Source organism: Hyalella azteca, unplaced genomic scaffold (genome assembly GCF_000764305.2).
Source record: "Hyalella azteca isolate HAZT.00-mixed unplaced genomic scaffold, Hazt_2.0.2 contig16716, whole genome shotgun sequence".
NCBI classification, from domain to species: domain Eukaryota; kingdom Metazoa; phylum Arthropoda; class Malacostraca; order Amphipoda; family Hyalellidae; genus Hyalella; species Hyalella azteca.
Window position 1 is genome coordinate 34,539 of NW_025946525.1, and position 26,292 is coordinate 60,830.

Below are 26,292 nucleotides of genomic sequence, written 5' to 3' on the forward strand. Positions count from 1 at the left end.
ATTACCCTCACATTACCCTCTTATTACCCTCACATTACCCTCACATTACCCTCTTATTACCCTCACATTGCCCACGCATTACTCTCACATTACCCACGTATTACCCTCACATTACCCACGTATTACCCTCACATTACCCACGTATTACCCTCACATTACCCACGCATTACCCTCACATTACCCACGTATTACCCTCACATTACCCACGTATTACCCTCACACTACCCTCTTATTACCCTCACATTACCCTCTTATTGCCCTCTCATTACCCTTACCCTCACATAACCCTCACATTACCCTCTTATTACCCTCACATTACCCTCGTATTACCCTCACATTACCCTCTTATTACCCTCACATTACCCTCACATTACCCTCACATTACCCTCACATTACCCTCTTATTACCCTCACAACATAACCTCCAGACCGTGGGCGGGACGCTGGGTGTGGACTTAGCGTCCCCGGCGCAGGCGACCGAGCAGTTCACGCTGGACTTGGGGGACGGCGCCCCCCCGGTGTACCTTAACGCCTCGGGGGGCACAGCGTCCTACCTGGGGACCATGTACATCCTGCCGGGGAACTACACCATCTGGGGTGAGGGGTGCTCTATATTTATATATTATATGTTATGTAGTGAATATTTTATTATTGTACATCCTGCCGGAGAACTACACCATCTGGGGTGAGGGGTGCTCTATATTTATATATTATATGTTATGTAGTGAATATTATATATTGTAAGTTAAAGATTATAGTACGTTAATAAAATATGTTAGAATGGATATGTGCTACCTGGAGCCCATGTACATCTTGCCGGGGAACTACACCATCTGGGGTGAGGGGTGCTCTATATATTATATGTTATGTAGTGAATATTTTATTATATATTGTATGTTAAAGATTATAGTACGCATAATAAAATATGTTAGAATGGATATGTGTCTACCTGGAGACCATGTACATCATACTGGGAAACTACACCATCTGGGGTGAGGGGTGCTCTATATTTATATATTATATGATATGTAGTTAATATTATATATTGTATGTTAAAGATTATAGTACGTATAATAAAATATGTTAGAATAGATATATGCCTAATGTAGTGAATTATTATTGTAAATTGTATGTCCTGCCGGGGAACTACACCATCTGGGGTGAGGGGTACTCTGTTTTTATAGATTATATGCTATGTACTAAATATTATATATTGCATGGTGAATATCATAGTAACTATTATAAAATATGTTATAATAATGATATTAGTCACTTATTGTTAAATAGACTCATTCTAAGTTCTAAAGTAAGTGTAATGAATATACTCTAACATCTAGAATATTTACTACATGTTTAATGCAATCCATCGTTATTTCCTGCTTACGTTATTCCTCGTTATTTAATGCTCACGTTATTCATCGTTATTTCCTGCTCACGTTATTCATCGTTATTTCCTGCTCACGTTATTCATCGTTATTTCCTGCTCACGTTATTCATCGTTATTTCCTGCTCACGTTATTCATCGTTATTTCCTGCTCACGTTATTCATCGTTATTTCCTGCTCACGTTNCCGCTGGTGAGTGTCAAGTGGTGGCCAACCCTGGCGTGTCCTCCGTGGACAAGGTCATGTGTCCGCTGGTGAGTGTCAAGTGGTGGCCAACCCTGGCGTGTCCACCGTGGACAAGGTCATGTGTCCTCTGGTGAGTGTCAAGTGGTGGCCAACCGTAACCCACCGTGGGTTACCCATGATCCCCCACCATGGGTTACCCATGATCCCCTCACCGTGGGTCACCCATGATCCCCCACCGTGGGTTACCCATGATCCCTCACCGTGGGTCACCCATGATCCCCCCACCGTGGGTTACCCATGATCCCCCACCGTGGGTTACCCATGATCCCCCCACCATGGGTTACCCATGATCCCCCCACCGTGGGTTACCCATGATCACCCACAGTGGGTTACCCATGATCCCCCCACCATGGGTTACCCATGATCCCCCCACCGTGGGTTACCCATGATCACCCACAGTGGGTTACCAATGATCCCCACCGTGGGTTACTCATGATCCCCCACCGTGGGTTACCCATGATCACCCACAGTGGGTTACCCATGATCCCCCCACCATGGGTTACCCATGATCCCCCCACCGTGGGTTACCCATGATCACCCACAGTGGGTTACTCATGATCCCCCACCTTGGGTCACCCATGATCCCCCACCGTGGGTCACCCATGATCCCCACAGTGGGTTACCAATGATCCCCACCGTGGGTTACTCATGATCCCCCACCGTGGGTTACCCATGATCCCCCACCGTGGGTTACCCATGATCCCCCACCGTGGGTAGTCACCCTGATCCCCCACCGTGGGACCCATGATCCCCCACCGTGGGTTACCCATGATCCCCCACCGTGGGTTACCCATGATCCCCCACCGTGGGTTACCCATGATCCCCCACCGTGGGTTACTTATGATCCCCCCACCGTGGGTCACCCATGATACCCCCGACGTGGGTTACTCATTGTTACTCATGATCCCCCACCGTGGGTCACTCATGATCCCCCACCGTGGGTCACTCATGATCCCCCACCGTGGGTTACCCATGATCCCCCACCGTGGGTTACCCATGATCCCCCACCGTGGGTTACCCATGATCCCCCAAAAATGTTCTCCGCCGTTAACGTTAAAAACGCCGTTAAAAAAAAGTTAAAAAATTCGCCCGTTCAAACTGAGTCAGGATGACTAACTTCAATGTTGATGACTCATTCACCCACCAGGTGTGGGAGCCCGATGAGTCTTACTCATGTAACGTGTCCGTGACGCTGGGGGAGCCCCAGCACGTATTCACCTACTCATTCACCTCAACCGACCAGACCGTCCCGGGCACCTTCGCCTCGCTGGGTGAGTTCACCCCCACGTGTTGGGGGGAATGTGATATATGGGTGATGTATAACGCGTGTTATGCATCAATAACGTGTTGTATAACATGTGTTATACATCACATGAACATGTGATGTGTAACACGTGTTATACATCACATGAATACGTGATGAATAAAACGTGTTATACATCACGTGAACATAAGATGGGTAACACGCGTTATACATCAATAATGTGATGTATAACGCGTGTTATACATCACATGAACACGTGCTGAATAACACGCGTCATACATCACATGAACATGTGATGTGTAACACGCGTTATACATCACGTTATTGATGTAGATTTGGGGCTCGAAACCAGCAAGCAGTTGTAAAAGTTCTTGTTAAAATTGAGCCTGGGGGCTAAGAATGGACGACGGACCAACATAACGTGGTCACGCCACTACATTATTATGTTAATAATGTTATGTTATATTATGTATGTTAATGATAATGTTATATTAATAACATCATTGTGTTATTGTGTTATCGTTGCTGCCATCATTCCCTTCCTCCCTCTTATACCGCGCCTATCATTCCCATCATTGTTATCATTGTTATCATCCCCCCCAGGGGCCCGCATGGAGCGCCTATCATTGTTATCATCCCCCCAGGGGCCCGCATGGAGCGCCTATCATCGTTATCANACCTCGTCTTCTAAGTTAAGTAGAACCTCGTCTTGTTTTAAATAGATCCTAGTTTTCTAGTTTAAGTAGAACCTCGTCTTCTAAGTTAAGTAGAACCTCGTCTTCTAAGTAGAACCTCGTCTTCTAAATAGAACCTCGTCTTCTATGTTAAGTAGAACCTCGTCTTCTGTGTTAAGTAGAATCTCGCCTTCTAAGTTAAGTAGAACCTCGTCTTCTGTGTTAAGTAGAACTTCGTCTTCTGTGTTAAGTAGAACCTCGTCTTCTGTGTTAAGTAGAGCCTCGTCTTCTGTGTTGAGTAGAACCTCGTCTTCTAAGTTAAGTAGAACCTCGTCTTCTATGTTAAGTAGAACCTCGTCTTCTGTGATAAGTAGAACCTCGTCTTCCGTGTTAAGTAGAACCTCGTCTTCTGTGTTAAGTAGAACCTAGTGTTCTAAGTTAAGGGGAGCGTCCGGTCAACTTTCTGGATTTTGGCTTTTCCGGTTTTTAGTCCCATGTTAAAGCGGACATTCTGAGCTATCCAACGGTACCAAAACCATCTCTGTACGTTGATTTATGCGTTCACAACAGATTCCGCAAGGGAGGGGGGTGGGGAGTTCTTTAACAAATTAGATAGGGGAAATTAGCTGCAGTGCACATAAATAGGGTGTCTGCTAGAGCTGAGCTTCAGTAGCCCGACTGGCGTCGTACGGGGTGCTGTGCTACACCACCATCCTTGACTTAAATCAAGCTCCAGTAACGCTTAGTTTTGTATCCTTACTGCATTGAGCTGCTATTTCGATGCGCGCGGGACTTTGTCGCGCTGTCCTGAAAAGTTAACTTATTGTCACGGCAAATCTATCTCTTCCTGGAGTTTTAAAGCTACAGTAATGGGAGATAGACCATTCGATTCGAAATCAAAATATCTATCGATGCTACGTAGCTTTTTTTGAATTTCGCTATAGTTTTGAAAATATTTTGAAAAAAGGAGTGGGAAATAGGAAAAATCGAAAAATTTTCGAAATTTTTGGGAAAATGCTCCCACATCCACAAAAATTCGAAATTAAAAAAAATACGTTGCATCGATAGATAATTTAATTGCGAATCGAATGGTTTATGTCTCATCGCTATAACTTCAAAACTCTAGGAGGAGATAGATTTCTACAGTACTCCTTTTTTGGCAGTTTTCTAAGAATTTCACGTTTTCTGTCATTTTCTTCGAAAAACTGACATAAATAAAAGCTGTCTATTTTTTGGTTTTGGATATGTGTACCAAGTTTCAAAGTGATCCGTCTGTAAATAGCCGAGATAAAATCCTCTTCTAGGTTAAGTAAAAGCTCGTCTTCTTTGTTAAGTAGAACCTCCTCTTCTAAGTTAAGTAGAAGCTCGTCTTCTATGTTAAGTAGAACATTGTCCTCGAAACCTTGTCCTCCTTAAGTTAAGTAGAGTATAGCATCTGCGCTAGGGCAATTCTGACTTACGCCATAAGTAGAGCCATACTCATTAAAGGCAGTTCTGAGTATGTCATAAGTAGAGCCATTCTCATTAAAGACAGTTCTGAGTAATGTCATAAGTAGAGCCATACTCATTAAAATTCCCCCCAGCGGACTCCCCCACTTGGGGGACGGTCACGTCGGGGACGGACTCCCCCACGGCGGCGGGGGGGCGGCGGGTGGTGCTGGCCCCCCCGGTCCCCCTCTCCCCCGGCGACACCCTCAGGATCACCGGCAACATCGCCGTCAGGTGAGTCATCTTGACCCATGTTTCGTTACAACATCACCGTCAGGTGAGTCATCTTGACCCATGTTTCGTTACAACATCGCCGTATACAACATCGCCGTCAGGTGAGTCATCTTGACTCATGTTTCGTTACAACATCGCCGTCAGGTGAGTCATCTTGACTCATGTTTCGTTACAACATCACCGTCAGGTGAGTCATCTTGACCCATGTTTCGTTACAACATCGCCGTCAGGTGAGTCATCTTGACCCATGTTTCTTTACAACAACTGTTTTATTAACAATGCTATATGAGCCAAAATTTTGTCAACAATATTATGAAGTCAGGACCATTTAACAATTTCATTTTACTAAGAATGTTTTAATTTCAATCATACATGTTTTGTGTTAATTTATATTGTCCCTTGGAATTGTTGATGTTATTCACAACCACCGCGACGCCATGACACATCACAAACAACACAAATTTAACAGCAAAGAAAACGTTGCATAAATTCAACATATCATCATTGAAACGTTACTTCATCTTCTCTAAACTGTTTTTTAATACAATTGCGCGCGATGCGCATCAGCGTATGTCGGAATGATGTCACGCAGCTTCTACATCCTGGGCCTATACTTTCAAAAAAGTTTTGAGATCGTAAGTTCATCAGCCAATCATTGACGGCCTTTCAAGCAAAATCCACCAATCATAGACAAGAAAATGAAGCGTAAGTACTTACGTTCACTTAGCGAGTTTTGAAAGTATGGCCCCTGGTTTCTGAACACCATGGCAGGAATTTTCGTTCGAACCTGCCACTTTCTAAGCCTTCGATCACTCACTTGTGCGTCTTCATGCTGAACAGTGCGACATGACTCTGTCTGAGAGCTGTTACAGGATACTTTGTTCAGAATACCCTGGATTATTTTAAACGGAAACCTTACCTCAATTATACGCCCAGTTCATTTACTTCTAAAATTTGTAAATCGGTAGGTTTTTATGTTCAATTGTCGCTTGTTTGTTACTTACATTGCTAATCTTCTTCATTAAATTTTCGTTACTGATTTTACGAGTACCTGCTTCTGAGAAAGTTTTTGAACAGATGCTGGAACGTAACGTTTTCTCCGTAACTATTCCATGAAAATACGATGAATTTACTTAACGTTTCATTGCTTTTAAATTCTTAACTAACTAGATATTTAAGCAGAATAATGATATAATTACGACCAACATAATGAGACATCACAAACATCATGACACATCACAATCAACATTTATACCGTCATTATTAAATAACCATTAAATTAATAACATTAATGTCATTATTTCAACCCCCCAAGCGGGGAGACGTACGCCCCCGGGGATGAGGTGGACGGGGTGGCGGGGGACACCCACCACGTGGCCGCCATGGTGGTGGCGGAGGAAGCCCCAGTGGCGGTGGCCCACACATGTCGGGTGGTGAACAATGACGTCACACTCGACGTCACCGATGTCAGTCTTTCTTATTATTATTGTACTATTTATTACGATGTAATACTATACACTTATTCAATATAACATTGGAAAAAAACTTTCTTCTACAGTATTGTTTTGTATCCAGTGCCATACTATTGTTGTTATTGCCACTATTGCTGGTCATTGTAAATGTACTGTTGACTGTACTGCACAGAAGTCGCAGTAACATATAGGAATAACATAAAAATATACGAGTATTCCGGGTAGAAGTAATAGTAAGGTATAATGGCCCTTAAGTAAAATATTAAGACAGAAGTAATCGTAAGGTATAATGGCCCTTAAGTAAAATAATGACAAAAGTAATAGTAAGGTATAATGGCCCTTAACACGTTGACTACGAAGTGGTACATATGCGTACCACGAAATGTATTTCTCCAGGACGCAGTGATACATAATTAAGGTTGCCTAAAATCGGCCAAATCCGAGAACAAAAAAGGCCAAAAAAGGCCGATAACTCAATATATGCTAGTTTGTTTGCAGCTTTTGCTATAAAAATTCCATTTATTTTCTTTTTGCAGTATTTAAAATATAATTAGGAAGTACCCCTATCATAAATTTTAGCCGGCCAACGCAATTGAGAAAAACTAAATCATGGAATTTGTCCGGAAAAATGACCGTCTGGCAAAACTGTTTAAAAATGGTACTGAAAATGAAATAATAGTACAAGATGAAGCAATCGTAGTCAACATGTTAAGTAAACTATTGGCCCGCAGCCCGCTGGGTCACCGACGGTAAATAGTAAATTTACGTAGTAACTTACCTTACATTTTACAACGCATTTTACATCGACGTAGTAAACTATTGGCCCGCAGCCCGCTGGGTCAGCGACGTTGTCCAACACGACTGCCTGCCAACGCAACATCACTGACGTCATCGTCGACGTTCTTGACGTCAACGTCAACGCCTGGAACTTCAGCCTCAACTTGCAGGAGCCGTACTACGTCTGGTGCGTTGAAATGCGTTGAATGAAGTGAGTTGCAGGAGCCGTACTACGTCTGGTGCGTTGAAATGCGTTGAATGAAGTGAGTTGCAGGAGCCGTACTACGTCTGGTGCGTTGAAATGCGTTGAATGAAGTGAGTTGCAATGTTGATATGTTAAGAGCACAACTTAGGTAGGAATAGCATTACTGAGCACAACTTAGGTAGGAATAGCATTACTAAGCACAACTTAGGTAGGAATAGCATTACTGATCACAACTTAGGTAGGAATAGCATTACTGATCACAACTTAGGTAGGAATAGCATTACTGAGCACAATTTAGATAGGAATAGCATTACTGAGCACAACTTAGGTAGGAATAACGTATTACTGATCACCCCCTCCCTCCCCCAGGGCCGGGGCCAGCTACTCCCCCAGCTTCCGGGTGAACATTTCAGTGGGGGGACCAACCACCATCACCATCGTCTTCACGCCCCCCATCACCCCCAACATCACCACCACCGACCCCAGTATAGTGACTGTGATGGTGACATCACTGTGATGGTGACATCGCTGTGATGGTGACATTACTGTGATGGTGACACCGCTGTGATGGTGACATTACTGTGATGGTGACATCACTGTGATGGTGACATCATTGTGATGGTAACATTACTGTGATGGTGACATCGCTGTGATGGTGACACCACTATGATGGTGACACCACTATGAAGGTGACACCACTATGATGGTGACACCACTATGATGGTGACACCACTATGATGGTGACACCACTATGATGGTGACACCACTATGATGGTGACACCACTATGATGGTGACACCACTATGATGGTGACACCACTATGATGGTGACACCACTATGATGGTGACACCACTATGATGGTGACACCACTATGATGGTGACACCACTATGATGGTGACACCACTATGATGGTGACACCACTATGATGGTGACACCACTATGATGGTGACACCACTATGATGGTGACACCACTATGATGGTGACACCACTATGATGGTGACACCACTATGATGGTGACACCACTATGATGGTGACACCACTATGATGGTGACACCACTATGATGGTGACACCACTATGATGGTGACACCACTATGATGGTGACACCGCTGTGATGGTGACACCACTATGATGGTGAAACCACTATGATGGTGACACCGCTATGATGGTGACACCACTATGATGGTGACACCGCTGTGATGGTGACACCGCTGTGATGGTGACACCGCTGTGATGACAATATTAAACAATTTAAAGTTCAACAGAATTGAAATGAAATAATTTAATGTCAAACAAATAATTAATTACATAATTAGTAATAACTAAGTAATTAAACATCTAATTATGTAACAACCAATACAGGTAATTAATCTAAGTACGTAATCATTGATTTTAATTAGTAATAACTAGTTAATTAACATCTAATTATGTAACAACAAATAAAAGTAATTAATCTAATAAATATGAAGCACTAAACGAAGCGTCTGCCCTGCCCAGCGGACTACCCCTTCACTGGTGCCCTTCACACCATCCTGGTACCCTTCACCATCACCAACCCCGGTACCTTCACCATCACCACCACACCATACAACCTGCACAACACCTACCACTCACCACCCAACCACACCATCACCGTGGTGGCCCTCTACCCCGTCCTCCAGTTCACCATGGCACCAACCGCTACCCAGTTCTGGGTCTACAACCAGGGTGAGTCTGGGTCAGAGTTCTGGGTCTACAACCAGAGTGAGTCTGGGTCAGAGTTCTGGGTCTACAACCAGAGTGAGTCTGGGTCAGAGTTCTGGGTCTACAACCAGAGTTAGTCTGGGTCAGAGTGAGTCTGGGTCAGAGTGAGTCCGGGTCAGAGTGAGTCTGGGTCAGAGTGAGCCTGAGTGTTGAAAGAACGAGAATAGAGGGAAGAATACAAAGTGGAAACAAATGAGAGGATGACTGAGACAAATGAAAGAATATATGGAGGTAATAAATGGAAGGTGCTTGCGAAGGTGATGACTGAGTGATCGGAATGACCAGCCTCTGCGGCAAATGCAAACGAAAGGGGTGAACATATGGAATGTGAGGAAGTGTTTGAGTGTGAAGAGTGTGAGATGGAAGATAGAGAAGCGTGTTTTGGTGCGAGTGAGACATGTTATGAGAATGGGAAATGAGAGACTGACGAAAGCGATGGTGCTAGGATGGTATGAGAGGTTGGAAGGTTTCGGGAAGATGAAAGGGCGTAAGAGGAAGACTGTTTTGTACTGGAAGCGAATGCTGAAGGAAGCGGGAGTGGACTGGACTGATGTGGAGCGGCTGAGCAGAGATAGGGATGGATGGAAGAGCATGGTGAAAGAGCGCATGGAGCATTTGTATGAGTGGGAATGTCAGAGAGGGCATGGGTACGTTTGGGAGGCAAATGTGGCGAGACTGAACAGGAATGTTAGGAGAATGAATGACTGGGTGTGTAGATATGAGGGGTGTGGGAAGGTCTGCCGAAGTAAGGCGGGCCTGACCANTGAAAAAGTATCATCTTTGGATGAAAAAGTATTATCACTGGAGGAGATTCAGGTTAATATTAAAGAGTTTATTGATGGTGCTGTTGGAAATATAGCCTCAAATAAGAACGAACTAGCGGAATTAAGACTGTCTCTTATACACATCTAGATGTGTATAAGAGACAGCCAATATGGCGAGGCACCAGAGGGCGTGCCTGGTGTGGGACCCTGGGGGGGGGGCAAGTCCCTGACGGGGATCGACGGCCCGAAATGGAATGGATGATGTTTATGATGATGATGATGATGTTGATGATGATGTTGATTATGATATTGATGATGATGTTGATGATGATGTTTATGATGATGTTGATTACGATGATGATGTTGATGATGATGTTGATGATGATGTTGATGTTGATGATGATGATGATGATGATGATGTTGATGATGATGATGATGTTGATGATGATGATTTTGATGATGATGATGATGTTGATGTTGATGATGATGATGATGTTGATGATGCTGTTGATGTTGATGATGATGTTGATGTTGATGATGATGATGATGTTGATTATGATGTTGATTATGATGTTGATGATGTTGATGATGATGATGTTGATGATGATGTTGATGATGATGTTGATGATGATTCCTCCCCTCTCACTGGCAGTTCCGACGTTCACCTTCACCGATGTCCAGGGGAGGGACTTCCCCACCAACGCGAGCGTCCTCATCGACTGGGGCGACGGCACTACCCCAGACCTCCTCCCCTTCACCCACACGGGCAATTTCATCCCTTCATACACACACAACTACACAGCAGACGGCGTGTATACTCCCGCTGCATTCATATACAATCTCGTGTCGGGATTCAACACCTCCTGTGTGGTATGTAGCCCTGTGTGGTGTGTAGCCCTGTGTGGTGTGTAGTCCTGTGTGGTATGTAGCCCTGTGTGGTGTGTAGCCCTGTGTGGTGTATAGCCCTGTGTGGTGTGTAGTCCTGTGTGGTGTGTAGTCCTGTGTGGTGTGTAGCCCTGTGTGGTGTGTAGCCATGTGTGGTGTGTAGCCCTGTGTGGTGTGTAGTCCTGTGTGGTGTATAGCCCTGTGTGGTGTGTAGTCCTGTGTGGTATGTAGCCCTGTGTGATGTGTAGCCCTGTGTGGTGTGTAGCCATGTGTGGTGTGTAGCCCTGTGTGGTGTGTAGCCCTGTGTGGTATGTAGCCCTGTGTGGTGTGTAGTATTCAAACTACACATGAATGCTTTAAAAAATGAAACATGAAAATGAGAACAGCTTACATACTCACTTAAAGGATAATATGTAGGTGATCGTTACTTGCACCTAGGTAATACGAGCGATTACTCCCCTAGTACTGAGGGTAATATGTAGGTGATAGTTAGGGGTCCGTTGATAATATACGAGCGATTACTCCCTTCGTATTGTGGGTAATATGCAGGTGATCGTCATGGTACGTTGGTAATACGAGCGATAACTCCACTCGTATTGAGGGTAATGGGTAGGTGATCATTATGGGCACGGGGGTATTACCTAACAATAACCTCATCTCATGCCCATGCCCCCAGGTCACAATCGTCGAGCAGATCCTGCAGTTGAACATCATCAACGGGTACTACCATCGTTATGGGCACGGGGGTATCACCTATCATTAACGTCATCTCATGCCCATGCCCCCAGGTCACAATCGTCGAGCAGATCCTTCAGTTGAACATCATCAACGGGTACTACCAGACTGCCACCTCCACCAAACCCCGCCCAGGCTTCGGTCGCATCAAGAACCAGTACCCCATGGACAAGAACCTGACCTTCTTCCCCAAGACTCTGCAGGGTAAGGCTCAGTTCTCACTACGAAATTTCAATTCTGAGGATTTAATGAGGAGGATGTCGAAAGCTTCCAGAGTGTAGGAGATTAGACATATACTAGTAAATGAACATGTCGTGAACTTGAGCAGGAACGATCAACATGTCTTGAACATGAGTAGGCACCATCAATATGTCTTGAACATGAGCAAGAACCATCAACATGTCTTGAACATGAGCAGGCACCATGAACATGTCTTGAACATGAGCAGGCACCATCAACATGTCTTGAACATGAGCAGGCACCATCAACATGTCTTGAACATGAGCAGGCACCATCAACATGTCTTGAACATGAGCAGGTACCATCAACATGTTCGAGGTCAGGTTCACCGGCAACAACTCGCTCATCTTCAGCTTCACCCCCGCTGACAAGTTCAACCCTCTGGTTGTTCCCTTCTACCATCACTTCAGCTTCGTACGTAACGTGCATGAAACTCACCATTAATAACCCTCTTATACTCATTAATAATATTTTATTATCTTATTTAGTATATTACGATATTTACTCAACCCTCTGGTCGTTCCCTTCTACCATCACTTCAGCTTCGTACGTAACGATCATTAAACTCACCATTAATAACCCTATTATCCTCTTTATCACGTTATCTTTTCATCCTAATTAGTACATTACTCTATTTATCTACTCAAATTATCCTGTCATCTTAATCATCCTTATATAAAATTATCTTAATTTCGCTTCATTTTATTATAGTCAGTCACTTATTTAACTTAGCAATTTATTTAATTTAACGTAACGATCATAAAACTCACCATTAATAACCCTCTTATACTCATTAATATTATTTTATTATACTAATTAATATATTACTCTATTTACTGTTTCACTCTAATTATCGTGTTATCTTAATCATCCTTTTATGAATTACGTATCGCATTATTTTCTTTTAAGCACTTATTTAACTTAGCAAATAATCAAGTGCCCATTAGAGAATAAGACAAAATATTTTCCCATTTTGTCAATATCGCATGAATTTAATCAGCCTTAATTCATCTTAATTGTACTTGTTCCCGTATTTTGCATTTAAAGAAAATTCTGAAAATGATTACGAATATTGGAATGAAAAGTTTATTTGGATGAATTTGTGGGTAAGTTAAATCTTCACGTGCATTCAATAGCTAAAATATTTAAAATATTATTTATTAAAAAAATAATTGTTCTCGCTCTAATTTTGGAGAACTTAGTAGAACAGTTCACCGTAGTTAGGTAGATATGATAATAATATGTAATTTAGCTACCGTGCACAGGAGACGTTTCTGAACATCACGGTAGTGGAGTTGTTGAGTTGTCGTGTGGTTGTTGAGTTGTCGTGTGGTTGTTGAGTTGTTGTGTGGTTGTTGAGTTGTCGTGTGGTTGTTGATTTGTCGTGTGGTTGTTGATTTGTCGTGTGGTTGTCGACTTGTCGAGTGGTTGTCGACTTGTCGAGTGGTTGTTGAGTTGTCGAGTGGTTGTAGACTTGTCGACTTGTCGTCATGTGGTTGTTGTTGAGTTGCCGTGTGCTTGTTGAATGGTTGTCGAGTGGCTGTTGAATGGTTGTCGTGTGGCTGTTGAATGGTTGTCGTGTGGCTGTTCAATGGTTTTCGTGTGGCGGTTCAATGGTTGTCGTGTGATTGTTGTGTTGTCGAATGCTTCTTATGTTTTTTGTGTGGTTGTCGGGTGGTTATAATGTTGTACTGCGGTTGTAATCCAATTTGGAAGCTGCAAAATAGTCCACTCCCATGATATGATATGATTTGAATTTAATTTGATGTAAATAAATAATCGGAAATATTAAGATTTGGATAATTAAGAAGACGACATCATGAATAGCGCTAACGACGACGGTTCACTTCGATCGTTGTTCTATTGAAGATCGAAAAGTGAATGTATGCTTCAAATAAAGTAGTTTCCCCCTCCTATATCACCTAGATTTAAATGTTCTTTGAAGCACCCGCATAAAAGTCTACGGACAATGAGGCCAGTATTTAATTATCTTTGGGGCAGGCAGGGGCTATTGGAATTGTTCATCTTTTGTATTTATGAAGTCAGCAACACCGTTTTTGATAACATTTTTTATGAATGAATTTGTTATTTGACTATCAGCTACTTTATGTTATACAGGAAATAAAGGATTTTAATATATAAATATTTCTGGCGGTAGTAATATTTTTATTTGGAATTGAATTTTAAATTAAAAATCAATTAATTTAAATTTGAATAATTAAAATTATAATTGTAAATATTTGAAATTGAAATTAATTCTCCTGGATTAACTTCATTAATTAAATCTAAATTAGATGCAAATACTAAATTAGTAAAACTCTGATGACACAGGGCGAAGCTAAGCTGTTGCAGCTGACGTTCGAGAGCGTGGGGGGCGGCACTTGTCTGGTGGTGGACTGGGGGCTGGGGGGGCCCCTGGAGGCGTTCGGTGAGGAGCTCACGTGTAAGACAAACTTCAGCCACGCGTCCTACACTCCCAACAGCGTCCTTGACATCGCCATGAACTTCACCAGGACTTATGCGTGAGTTGCGAGACTAGGACGGAGTAGGACCTATGGTAGGACTAACTTCAGCCACGCGTCCTACACTCCCAACAGCGTCCTTGACATCGCCATGAACTTCACCAGGACTTATGCGTGAGTTGCGTGACTAGGACCTATGGTAGGTCTTAAGTAGGCCACGCGTCCTACACTCCCAACAGCGTCTTTGACATCGCCATGAACTTCACCAGGACTTATGCGTGAGTTACGAGGATAGGTCTTAAGTAGGCCTTAGATGCGCCTATGGTAGACCTAAAAAGGACTAACTTAGGCTTAAAGTAGGCCGATATTGGGACATATCTTTGTTTTAAAGAGGACGTAAGATATGCCTAATATTGGACTAGAGTGAGTCTAAAGTAAGGTTAGAGAAGATCTTAAGTTAGCTAAAAGTTTATATGTTTCTAGCAGGCTAACCATCAGTTAGTTAAGCTATACCCCCTAACCATCACCAGTTAATCTATACCCCCTAACCATCATATGGAGCATCAGCTTGACCATGGACTACGAAGTCCTAAACTCGTCATAAGGTTATAGGGTTAATCTCTTCTCCCTTACCTTCACGTATTTACCCTTCCATTCTCGCCCCTAACCTGCGTCGGGCAGGGCTAAGGACGGGCAGGTCATGTTCAACGTGACGGGGTTCGCCTATAACCTGCTGAGCCAGACGGAGGACCTGCTCATGTTCCCTGTGACGGACATCGACTGCGCCCCGCCCTTCGTGTCCATCTTGGACGGCGAGAAGGACTATCTGTCCGCCCCCATCAGGTTCAGGGGGGTAGACAACACGTTCGTGTCCATCGCTGCCATCCACTGCAACGTCACTAAACTCACCAAGTGGGTGGCGACTCTGGGTGGTAATTTGAAGTGATTGTTTGTTGTGGTGACTTTGAAGTGCGACTCAAAGTGGTGACTCTAGGTGGTGATGAGGTGGAGTGGTGGTTGTATATGGTAGTGGTGATGCAGGAGTGGTGGTGGTATATGGTAGTGGTGATGCAGGATGCAAGTAATTCCGAGGCTTGTTCTGTTGGCTGTTGGACGCCTGTCGGAGACCACCACTGCCGTGCTTCGAATGTACTATCATGATCCCTTCCCTCAAGAACGTAGCCTATAACATTTCTGGACTATAACATTATCAGCTGCAAGCCACAGACAGATCACATTCATTGACTTAGATAAATCAGCCCACAGAAAAGTAGCCTGACATAGTATATCCCAGGATCGTCTGCCAATACGCGAAAAATTTTTACGTCACCCGGAAAGAGCGCGCCGAAGCCTTGCAGTGGATATGATGCTCGCCACCAAACCGTCTTTATATATGTATCCCGTGTGTCGAATCAGCCTACGGTCGAACGGCCACTCGTTGCAGGACGATAAATTTTGGAACAGAACTATGCTTTCTGCAGCATAACCCCGAATGTTGTGAGATAGAAGTGACCGTCGGGTGGTGCACGGCAGGATGCATGCAGTTCCACTGGAGAGCTGGGCTGGTTGGTCGCAGTCCGTTGTCCGCAAGTTACAGTTCGAGCTAAAGTCAGGGTATGAAGCGATGATTCGATGCAACGTTCAGTGGTGGACAACCATTACTCTCTGGGCTGTTCGCTTCAGACGATGGCGTAAAGCTCCTAATAGTTAAAGCAAGATGATGTCACGGGCTGGTTACCGTCGGATGGCTTAATGCGCGGCTGCTTGGTGGTCATCCGGAAATATGCTAGGCGTTCCTTTCATGGCTGATTAGTGCACAAATATGGTGGTGCACGGCTGCGTATACTGTGCTGCGTCTTACTGTGTTGTGTGCTTCTTCTTCACGACCTCATTGAACAACCCCCTTTAAACGGCCCTCTTCAACGCCCCCTTTTAACGTCCGCACTATAGCGTCCCGTTTTAATATCCCTACTGAAACACGCCCCTTCAACGCTTCTTTCAACGCCCCCCTTCAACGCCCCTTTCAATGCCCCCTTCAACGCCCCTTTCAACGTCCCCCCAGGAAACGCTGGCAGATCTTCCACGTGGACGGCCGCACGGGTCGCCTGACGTACGCCGTGCCCGTCATGGACGTCATCGGCACGTGGAACAGATCTGAGTTTGTGGTGCCTAAGACGTTCCTCGAGTACGGCTACTACATGATACTCTACACGGTCACGATGTGGGGTGAGTACGGCTACTACATGATACTCTACACGGTCACGATGTGGGGTGAGTACGGCTACTACATGATACTCTACACGCTCAACCATGTGGGGTGAGTACGGCTACTACATGATACTCTACACGCTCACCATGTGGGGTGAGTACGGCTACTACATGATACTCTACACTAAACAGCACCGACTGACAAATATATTAGAATTACAGCGAAGAAAGTTTCATTCACATAACAGTGACGCATTAGAATCTTTCACAACGTTGCTTGGATTAGGCTCCTGTGACTGGACCTCTTTGAGTTTGAGTTCAACCCGTTTTCTACGAATACTTTTTCCGTCATCAATGCTGTCCGTACTAAAGGGCTTGGTGGCGAGAGTTACGGTCATTATAAAAGGTTAAATTTTTGTCTACGGATGCATTTAATGTAATCATTGACATTTGTATTCGTCGTATTTTGCAAATTCATATTCGTACGCGAGAGATTAGATCACTAGGCATATGGTTAAGACTCATGCTTTACGTGCTTCCCATCCGCACTTTGCAGACCCAGAAAAGCTGGACCCGACGGTGACGTTCCAGCGTCAGACGGAGACCTACATCGAGGTGGTGTCCATGCCCCTGGTGGGCAAGATGACGTCCAACTCTGTGTCCCGCATCGTCCGCGGACCAACCCAAGCCGCGGACATGTTCCCCGCCCTCTACTCCGAAGACCCCGACTACCCCGACGTCAAGGTGGGTCATCAGAGTTAGGGGAACCGCTTCCCCGACATCAGGGTGGGTCATTGGAGTTAGGAGACACCACTGCCCAGACCTCAAGGTGGGTCATCAGAGTTAGGGGAACCCCTTCCCCGACATCAGGGTGCAGCACTGGAGTTAGGAGGCACCACTGCCCAGAGGTCAAGGACCATCAGAGTTAGAGGGGGCCGCTTTCCCGTCATCAGAGTGGGTCATTGAAGTTAGGAGGCACCACTGCCCCGACGTCAAGGTGGGTCACCAGAGTTAGGGAAACCGCTTCCCCGGCATCAGGGTGGGTCATTGAAGTTAAGAGGCACCACTGCCTCCTAAGAAGTCTCGTGAGGCAGCAGTACCTCCTAAGTAAGGAGGTACTGCTGCCCTAACGTCAAGAAGGATTATTAAAGTAGGGAGACACTGCTGCCCCGACGTCAAGGTGGGGTACTACAGTTAATAATGAGGTCAGGGTGAACTGGTAAACGCAAATAATTATAATTAATACTAATTAATACCAATAATTAATACCAATGCCCACCAATGCCATAGTTTTTTATGGCCACTCTTTCCTCTTCCAGAATTTCACAGTGTCGTGGAAGTGTCGTCAAGTCCTTGAGACCTACCCCGCGCCCGGTCCAGGGTCCCCGCTCTCCCCTAAAGGAGGTGCCACAACGGGCTGCTTCGGCTACGGTCCAGGTAACCTGAATAGCAAATAGTTGATTGGTTAAATACTCAATAACTCCTTTTGTCATCTGACATCATTTATTTGTTTTTTATTCATGAATGTCAATATCGGAACACTTTTCGTTGCCAACTAACACTTCCAAATCTGTGTTTCACTGTCCTGTGTCACTGATACAACTTAAAATCATATTTGCCATGATATTTTTATATGTCACCACCTTTTCCAGCTTAATGTTTGTCAAAAAAATCTCTTTCACTTCGGCTTGTTTCTTCCTGGTTAGGTTCGCTGGTTCTGCCGGCGCCCTCTCTGTCCATCATGGGGGGAGACTTCATATCCCTGGGGATCTTCGAGGTGGGGGCGGAGGTGGGCAAGGATACGCGCAAGTCGATGGCCTACATCGAGGTGGAGGTGGTGGCCAACAACCGCCCTGTCGTCGAGGTCAAGTAAGTTGTCCTAGCAGGTTGAGGACAAGTGAGTTGTCCTAGCAGGTTGAGGACAAGTGAGTTGTTCTAGCAGGTTGAGGACAAGTGAGTTGTCCTAGCAGGTTGAGAACAAGTGAGTTGTCCTAGCAGGTTGGAAATTATATATGAGAGCTGGGACCTCATTCTGTAGTGTTGGTGACCTGATGCTCTTCGCATGCGGGGCATCAATTTAAAATTAAATTCGAAACCTTCAAAAATTTTGGCATTGATTTAGTGATAAAAAAGCTCTGGCCAAACTCGAGTGCCTCTCCAGCTGAATTAACATTTTTTCGTATAGTCCGTACGCGCCGTACAACGTCTACGTAGTAATTAATGTTCCTTATACGATTTAAATCAAAGGATAAATAATATTTATCACGCGGTGTTTTCTTACAGCAAGTACCGCATCGGCATGAAAAAAGTAGATTTTTCCAGACATAATTCAGTCACTTGAAAGGCCATACTTTGCTCTACTTTCATACATAATTCCCGTTAACATTGAGGCATTTATCTTATCTTGTGACCAGCATTTGTGTGCCATCGTCAAAGAAGCTTGCCGCCCGATAAGACAATTTTGTGAAAAACAATTCTTGAGGCTGGAAACTTTTAGCTGAGGAAGAATAGTGAATCGTCTGTTCTGTTTCCCTTCACGGTCCATTCTTTAAAGGCTCTAACCTATCTTTATACAGTTTATTCTTTAAAGGCCCTAACCCATTTCTGCACCATTCCACCAATCTTAATGTCTTCACCAAACACTGCATTGACTTGGTGATAATGTCAACTGATTTGAAGCCTTGAGCACAGCGAAACACACGTACTTCACAATCGTTGGGATTCTCAATAGGTGGAGGCAATTTAAAATAACGTTAACAGATGCAGACTCGACTAAATGGTTCCGTAATGGCGTCTGTGGCTTCCCAACAGATGTAGTTACACGACGCGCATGCGCTGAACGGTGGCTGGGCGTAATTTAAAGACGGTGGTTAGGCGTAATTTAAAGACGGTGGTTAAGCGCAATTCAGAGACGGCGGTTAGGCGTAATTTAAAGACGACGACGGCGGTTAGGCGTAATTTTTCGAAGTCGGTTAGACGTAATTTAAAGACGTCGGTTAGGCGTAATTTGAAGACAGCGTTTAGGCGTAATTTAAAGACGGTGGTTAGGCGTAATTTAAAAACGGCGGTTAGGCGTAATTTTTCGAAATCGGTTAGACGTAATTTAAAGACGGTGGTTAGGCGTAATTTAAAAACGGCGGTTAGGCGTAATTTTTCGAAATCGGTTAGACGTAATTTAAAGACGGCGGTTAAATGTAATTTAAAGACGGCAGTTAGGCGTAATTTAAAGACGGCAGTTAGGCGTAATTTAAAGACCTCGGTTAGACGTATTTTAAAGACGTCCGTTAGGCGTAATAATTTATATTTAGAAACACGCCTCGCATTATTATTAATTATGATAATAAGAATATTCGTGTCCCGGCAGTTGCATCTCGCCTAAGCTGTGCACAGCGTCAGGGACGGGCAGGGGCGTGATAGTGAACCCCTCGGCCCGCCTGGCGATGGTGAGCGCCTGCGTCGCCGACTGCGGCAGCGGGGTCGTCACTACCCAGTGGACTGCCCTCGAGGGGGGCGTCACCCCCATCACCATCCCCGGGGGTGAGGGATGCTCTGATACTGGTCGACCTAGTGATAATTTTGTGCTTGTGTTATTGTGCTATTGTGCTTGAATTGTGCTTAACATTGTGTTATTGTGCTTGAATTAAGTCAATAAGTTAATGGTGAAATCATAATAATCTTTTTCATTAAATAAACGAATTTTTTTATTCCCGCAAATCTAGACTTTACAAATCTTTAATTTCATAAATAGACTTTAATGGTGAAATCAAAATAATCTTTATAATTAAATAAATGAAATTTTTTATTCCCGCAAATCTAGACTTTACAAAATCCTGTCCTCAGCATGGCCAGGCTTCCCCACCATCCCCTCCTGTCCTCAGTATGACCAGGCTTCCTCACCATCCCCTCCTGTCCTCAGCATGGCCAGCCTTCCCCACCCTCCCCTCCTGTCCTCAGCATGGCCAGACTTCCCCACCCTCCCCTCCTGTCCTCAGCATGGCCAGACTTCCCCACATTCCCCGCCTAGGCTCATGACAGTTATAATTAATACGTTCATCCATCTTAATAATACTGGATGACTCCTGTCGTGTGAAAAACGTATACAAAATTACCGTAATTTATTTAATTTTCATTAAATTTTATTCATACTTATAATAAGATATTAAAACAAATTAATACGGATGATTCCTGTCATGTGACACACGGATATAAAATCTACGTAATTTATTTAATTTTCATTAAATTTTATTCACACTTATAATAAGATATAAAATAAAATATCGTTGTTCATCAATTTTATTCCTACTTAAAATAGTAATATTTAAATAAAATATGGTGTTCAGAAAAAAATTTACGTAATTTATTAAATTTTCAATAAATTTCATTCCTAATTAAAATAATAATATTTAAAGCAAATATGGTGTTCAGGGGCCACGACCTACTTCATGATCGTGAACCAGCCCCCCACGGCCCCATACCACGACCCCACGGTGCCCCCCGTGACAGCGACCTCCCCCAACACCGTGTGCCGCGTGTACCCCCCCACAGGGAGGGCGCTGCTCGACACCTTCACCCTCACCTGCAACGGCTGGACCGACCCTGAGGGCATCGGCATCGTGGGGTACAAAGTTGAACGTGAGGGCAACCTAAGTTATACTATTTAAAATGTATATAATGTAAATGTATATATGTATACTATATAAATCTATTATATTTTGTATAATTTATTAATATTTATATATATTTTATATATATTCATCGGCATCCTGGGGTACAAAGTCCAACGTGAGGGCAACCCAAGTTATGTTATATTATTTAATATATTATTTATATAAGTATACTTATATATGTATATGATATATGTATTATATTGGTATCTGATTTATATATAATTATATATATGCATCGGCATCGTAGAGTACAAAGTTGAACGTGAGGGCATCCCAAGTTATATTATATTATTTATATATGTATATTATATATATATATTATATTGTTATATGATTTTCATATATAATTATATATATGCATCGGCATCCTAGAGTACAAAGTCCAACGTGAGGGCATCCCAATGTTTATTATTTATATATATGTATATTATATATATTATGTTGTTATATAATTTATATATAAATTTATATATATTCATCGGCATCCTAGAGTACAAAGTCCAACGTGAAGGCATCCCAAGTTATATTATATTATTTATATATGTATATTATATATATATATTATATTGTTATATGATTTATATTTATATTTATATATATGCATCGGCATCGTAGAGTACAAAGTCAATCTTGTGGGCATCTCAATGTTTATATTATATTTTTATATATGTATACTATATATATATATATTATATTGTTATATGATTTATATATATATTTATATATATTCATCGGCATCCTAGAGTACAAAGTTGAACGTAAGGGCATATATTCAACGCAAACTATATTGTCTCGTTCTTAGTTCTCACTGAATTGTCTGAAAATCAACAATTTTTCTACAATTTTTCAATGCAACTTCAAACATTCTGAATTTTTGACGAACTTTACAACGCAATTTAAAAAAATCTGAATTTTTGACAAACTTTACAACGCAATTTGAAAAAAATCTGAATTTTTGACAAACTTTACAACGCAATTTGAAAAAATCTGACAAACTTTACAACGCAATTTGAAAAAAAATCTGAATTTTTGTCAAACTTTTCAACGCAATTTGAAAAAAAAATCTGCAATTTGCTCCCCGGAGGGCAGTGGTCCACGGCCCAGACCTGACGGGGACGCGCCCCCCACCTGAGGTGCTGGTGGGGAGGCCCCACGTCAGCAATGGGGACCAGACCCTGGAGCTCGTCTTCCCCGTGGGGACTTTCGACATCCAGGTGGTGGTGGACGACGCGTGGGGGGCCTTCACCGTCCACCAGGTGGCCGTGGACTTTGTGGTGGGTGGACAGACGGAGACTTGTCGTGTTGCCGGTAATGTTGCCAGGGTTGTGACATGTTGCCAGGGTTGTGACATGTTGCCAGGGTTGGGAAATGTTTCCATGGTTGGGAAATGTTGCCAGGCTTGGGAAATGTTTCCATGGTTGGGAAATGTTGCCAGGGTTGGGAAATGTTGCCAGGGTTGTGACATGTTGTCAGGGTTGTGACATGTTGCCAGGGTTGTGATATGTTGCCAGGGTTGTGACATGTTGCCAGGGTTGTGAAATGTTGCCAGGGTTGTGACATGTTGCCAGGGTTGTGACATGTTGCCAGGGTTGGGAAATGTTGTAAGGGTTGTGACATGTTGCCAGGGTTGTGACATGTTGCCAGGGTTGTGACATGTTGTCAGGGTTGGGACATGTTGCCAGGGTTGTGACATGTTGTCAGGATGTTGACATGTTACCTGGATGTTGACATGTTACCTGGATGTTGACATGTTACCTGGATGTTGACATGTTGCCTGGATGTTGACATGTTCCCTGGATGTTGACATGTTGCCTGGATGTTGACATGTTGCCTGGATGTTGACATGTTGCCTGGATGTTGACACGTTGCCTGGATGTTGACACGTTGCCTGGATGTTGACACGTTGCCTGGATGTTGACATGTTGCCTGTATGTTGACATGTTGCCTGTCATGTGGCGCTGCAGGCGACGATGGTGACGGAGGCGGAGGTGGCGGCCGCCGACTTGGACTCGGTGCTGGCGGGCCTGGCGGGGGCGGGCAGCAGCGACCTACTGACGATGATCATCGCTGCCAGGGCCTCCGTCAACGCCAAGGTGACGGGACGGCGGGGACGCAGGGGACCTAGGGGACGCAGGGGACGCAAGTTGTCCCCTGTGACGCAGGGGACGGCGGGGACGATAGGGGACGCAGGTTGTCCCCTGTGACGCAGGGGACGGCGGGGACGATAGGGGACCTAGGGGACGCAGGTTGTCCCCTGGGACGTAGGGGACGCAGGTTGTTTGGGGACAACGCAGGTTGTCCGCTGTGACGCTGGGGACGGCGGGGACGATATGGGACGCAGGGGACGCAGGTTGTCCCCTGTGGCGCAGGGGACGGCGGGGACGATAGGGGACCTAGGGGACGCAGGTTGTCCCCTGTGACGTAGGGGTCGCAGGTTGTTTGGGGACAACGCAGGTTGTCCCCTGTGACGTAGGGGACGCAGGTTGTCCCCTGTGACGCAGGGGACGCAGGTTGTCCCTGTGACGTAGGGGACGCAGGTTGTCCCCTGGGACGTAGGGGACGCAGGTTGTCCCCTGGGACGTAGGGGACGCAGGTTGTCCTCTGTGACGTAGGGGACGCAGGTTGTCCCCTGGGATATATATATACTTAAGACCCGCTCTAGATCTGTTCTACACGCCCCATTAAACCTAACTCAGTAAGTAGACCCTTAACTCGTGGGCTAAGTAGACCCGCTCTAGATCAGTTCTACACGCCCCATTAAGCCTGACTCATTAAGTAGACCCATAACTCGTGGGCTATAACTCCTTTCATTAAGTAGACCCATACCTCGTGGGCTATATCTCCTCGCATTAAGTAGACCCATAACTCGTGGGCTAAGTAGACCCGCTCTAGATCTGTTCTACACGCCCCATTAAACATGACTCATTAGATCGACCCATAACTCGGGGGCTATAACTCCTCTCATTCAGTAGACCCATAAGCGAAGGCTATAACTCCTCTCATTAAGTAGACCCATAACTCGTGGGCTATAACTCCTCTCATTAGATAGACCCATAACTCGTGGGCTAAGTAGACCCGCTCTAGATCAGTTCTACACGCCCCATTAAGCCTGACTCATTAAGTAGACCCATAACTCTTGAGCTATAACTCCTCTCATTAAGTAGACCCATAACTCGTGGGCTATAACTCCTCTCATTAGATAGACCTATAACTCGTGGGCTATAACTCCTCTCATTTAGTAGACCCATAATTCTCTCATTTAGTAGACCCATAACTCGGGGGCTATACCTCCTCTCATTAAGTAGACCCATAACTCGAGGGCTAAGTAGACCCGCTCTAGATCAGTTCTACACGCCCTATTAAGCCTGACTCATTAAGTAGACCCTTAACTCGTGGGCTAAGTAGAGTTCTCTTCGTAGGCCCCTTGGCTGAACCTAACGGACCCGACACTGAGCCCCGAAGAACTGAGACGTCGCCAGCTGGTCCTGGGCACTCAGAACCAGGCGTCCCTTGAGTACATCCGCGACAACTCAAATTTTGAGTCCTCCAGTGGTCTGGCCGCCGCAAGCGCGGCCACTGCGGCCATCATGAGTGCCGCCTCAAAGTCGCCTCAGGCGGCCATGACCATCGGCCTCGAGTCCAGGGACGTCGTTCTCGAGATCATGGAGGTCTGTGTGGTCAGGGTGGTTAGGGTGGTCAGGGTGGTTAGGGTGGACAGGGTGGTTAGGGTGGTCAGGGTGGTCAGGGTGGTTAGGGTGGTCAGGGTGGTTAGGGTGGTCAGGGTGGTTAGGGTGGACAGGGTGGTCAGGGTGGTTAGGGTGGTCAGGGTGGTTAGGGTGGACAGGGTGGTTAGGGTGATCAGGGTGGTCAGGGTGGTCAGGGTGGTCAGGGTGGTCAGGGTGGTCAGGGTGATCAGGGTGGTTAGGGTGGTTAGGGTGGTCAGGGTGGTCAGGGTGGCTAGGGTGGTCAGAATGGTCAGGATGGTCAGGGTGAACAAGGTGGTCAGGTTGGACAGGGTGGTTAGGGTGGTCAAGGTGGTTAGGGTGGTCAGGGTGGTCAGGGTGGTCAGAGTGGTCAGGGTGGTCAGGGTAGTCATGGAGGTCAGGGTTGTCAGGGTGGTCAGGGTGGTTATTGGGGTCATGGATTCTAGGGTGGTTATTGGGGTCATGGAGGTCATTGAGGATGTATGTCATGTTTCCTGGAAATTCAACTGTCTTTAGTGCTGTACTTGTAAAAATTACATGTTATTGGTAAGGGTATTAGCATTTATTTCTTCATTATCAAGTAACTATAAACAAATGTTGCCCCCAGAAAGTGACAGCTGGCGTGGAGAAGCAGGGAGTGAGTGACATGAACCAGTTGGACTCCATCACCACCTCCATCTCCACCATAGCAACCGGAGTCGTGCTAGTGAGTGCATTCATCAATGATTTGTGATGAATATATACGAGGCATAATGTATAAATTTTCTATAATATAAGACGCCTTAAATAACGGCTAGACCATCTTCTTCTTCCCCTGACACTCAAAATGGTCTAGCCGTTTGACACTTCTTTTCATTTACTCCACTTATTATTCCAGGGTCTGGATGATATCCAGCGCTATATGCCCTCATATTCCAGGGTCTGGACGACATCCTGCGCTATATGCCCTCATATTCCAGGGTCTGGACGATATCCTGCGCTATATGCCCTCATATTCCAGGGTCTGGACGATATCCTGCGCTATATGCCCTCATATTCCAGGGTCTGGACGATATCCTGCGCTATATGCCCTCATATTCCAGGGTCTGGACGATATCCTGCGCTATATGCCCTCATATTCCAGGGTCTGGACGATATCCTGCGC

The 26,292-nt window shown here is 44.8% G+C and overlaps 2 protein-coding genes across 2 annotated transcripts in view; both read left to right on the top strand.

Moving 5' to 3' along the window:
• LOC108680601 overlaps positions 1–11,895 on the top strand; it is a 12,465-nt gene extending 570 nt beyond the window's left edge. Inside the window, exons 2-11 of the mRNA XM_018169475.2 lie at positions 428–596; positions 1,581–1,699; positions 2,777–2,900; positions 5,151–5,289; positions 6,605–6,755; positions 7,592–7,725; positions 8,113–8,228; positions 9,238–9,447; positions 10,900–11,117; positions 11,809–11,895. Of these exons, the coding sequence (XP_018024964.2) occupies positions 428–596; positions 1,581–1,699; positions 2,777–2,900; positions 5,151–5,289; positions 6,605–6,755; positions 7,592–7,725; positions 8,113–8,228; positions 9,238–9,447; positions 10,900–11,117; positions 11,809–11,895 (1,467 nt within the window). The remainder of the gene's footprint in view (positions 1–427; positions 597–1,580; positions 1,700–2,776; positions 2,901–5,150; positions 5,290–6,604; positions 6,756–7,591; positions 7,726–8,112; positions 8,229–9,237; positions 9,448–10,899; positions 11,118–11,808) is intronic.
• Positions 11,896–14,429: 2,534 nt separating this feature from the next.
• LOC108680603 overlaps positions 14,430–26,292 on the top strand; it is a gene marked incomplete in the record, with an annotated part of 26,816 nt that continues 14,953 nt past the window's right edge. The window contains 13 exon segments of the mRNA XM_047885013.1: positions 14,430–14,550; positions 14,784–14,847; positions 15,251–15,481; positions 16,632–16,795; positions 17,334–17,521; positions 18,097–18,214; positions 18,484–18,646; positions 20,142–20,314; positions 21,203–21,409; positions 22,534–22,718; positions 23,409–23,597; positions 24,864–25,112; positions 25,756–25,854. Coding sequence (XP_047740969.1) covers positions 14,430–14,550; positions 14,784–14,847; positions 15,251–15,481; positions 16,632–16,795; positions 17,334–17,521; positions 18,097–18,214; positions 18,484–18,646; positions 20,142–20,314; positions 21,203–21,409; positions 22,534–22,718; positions 23,409–23,597; positions 24,864–25,112; positions 25,756–25,854 — 2,151 coding nt within the window.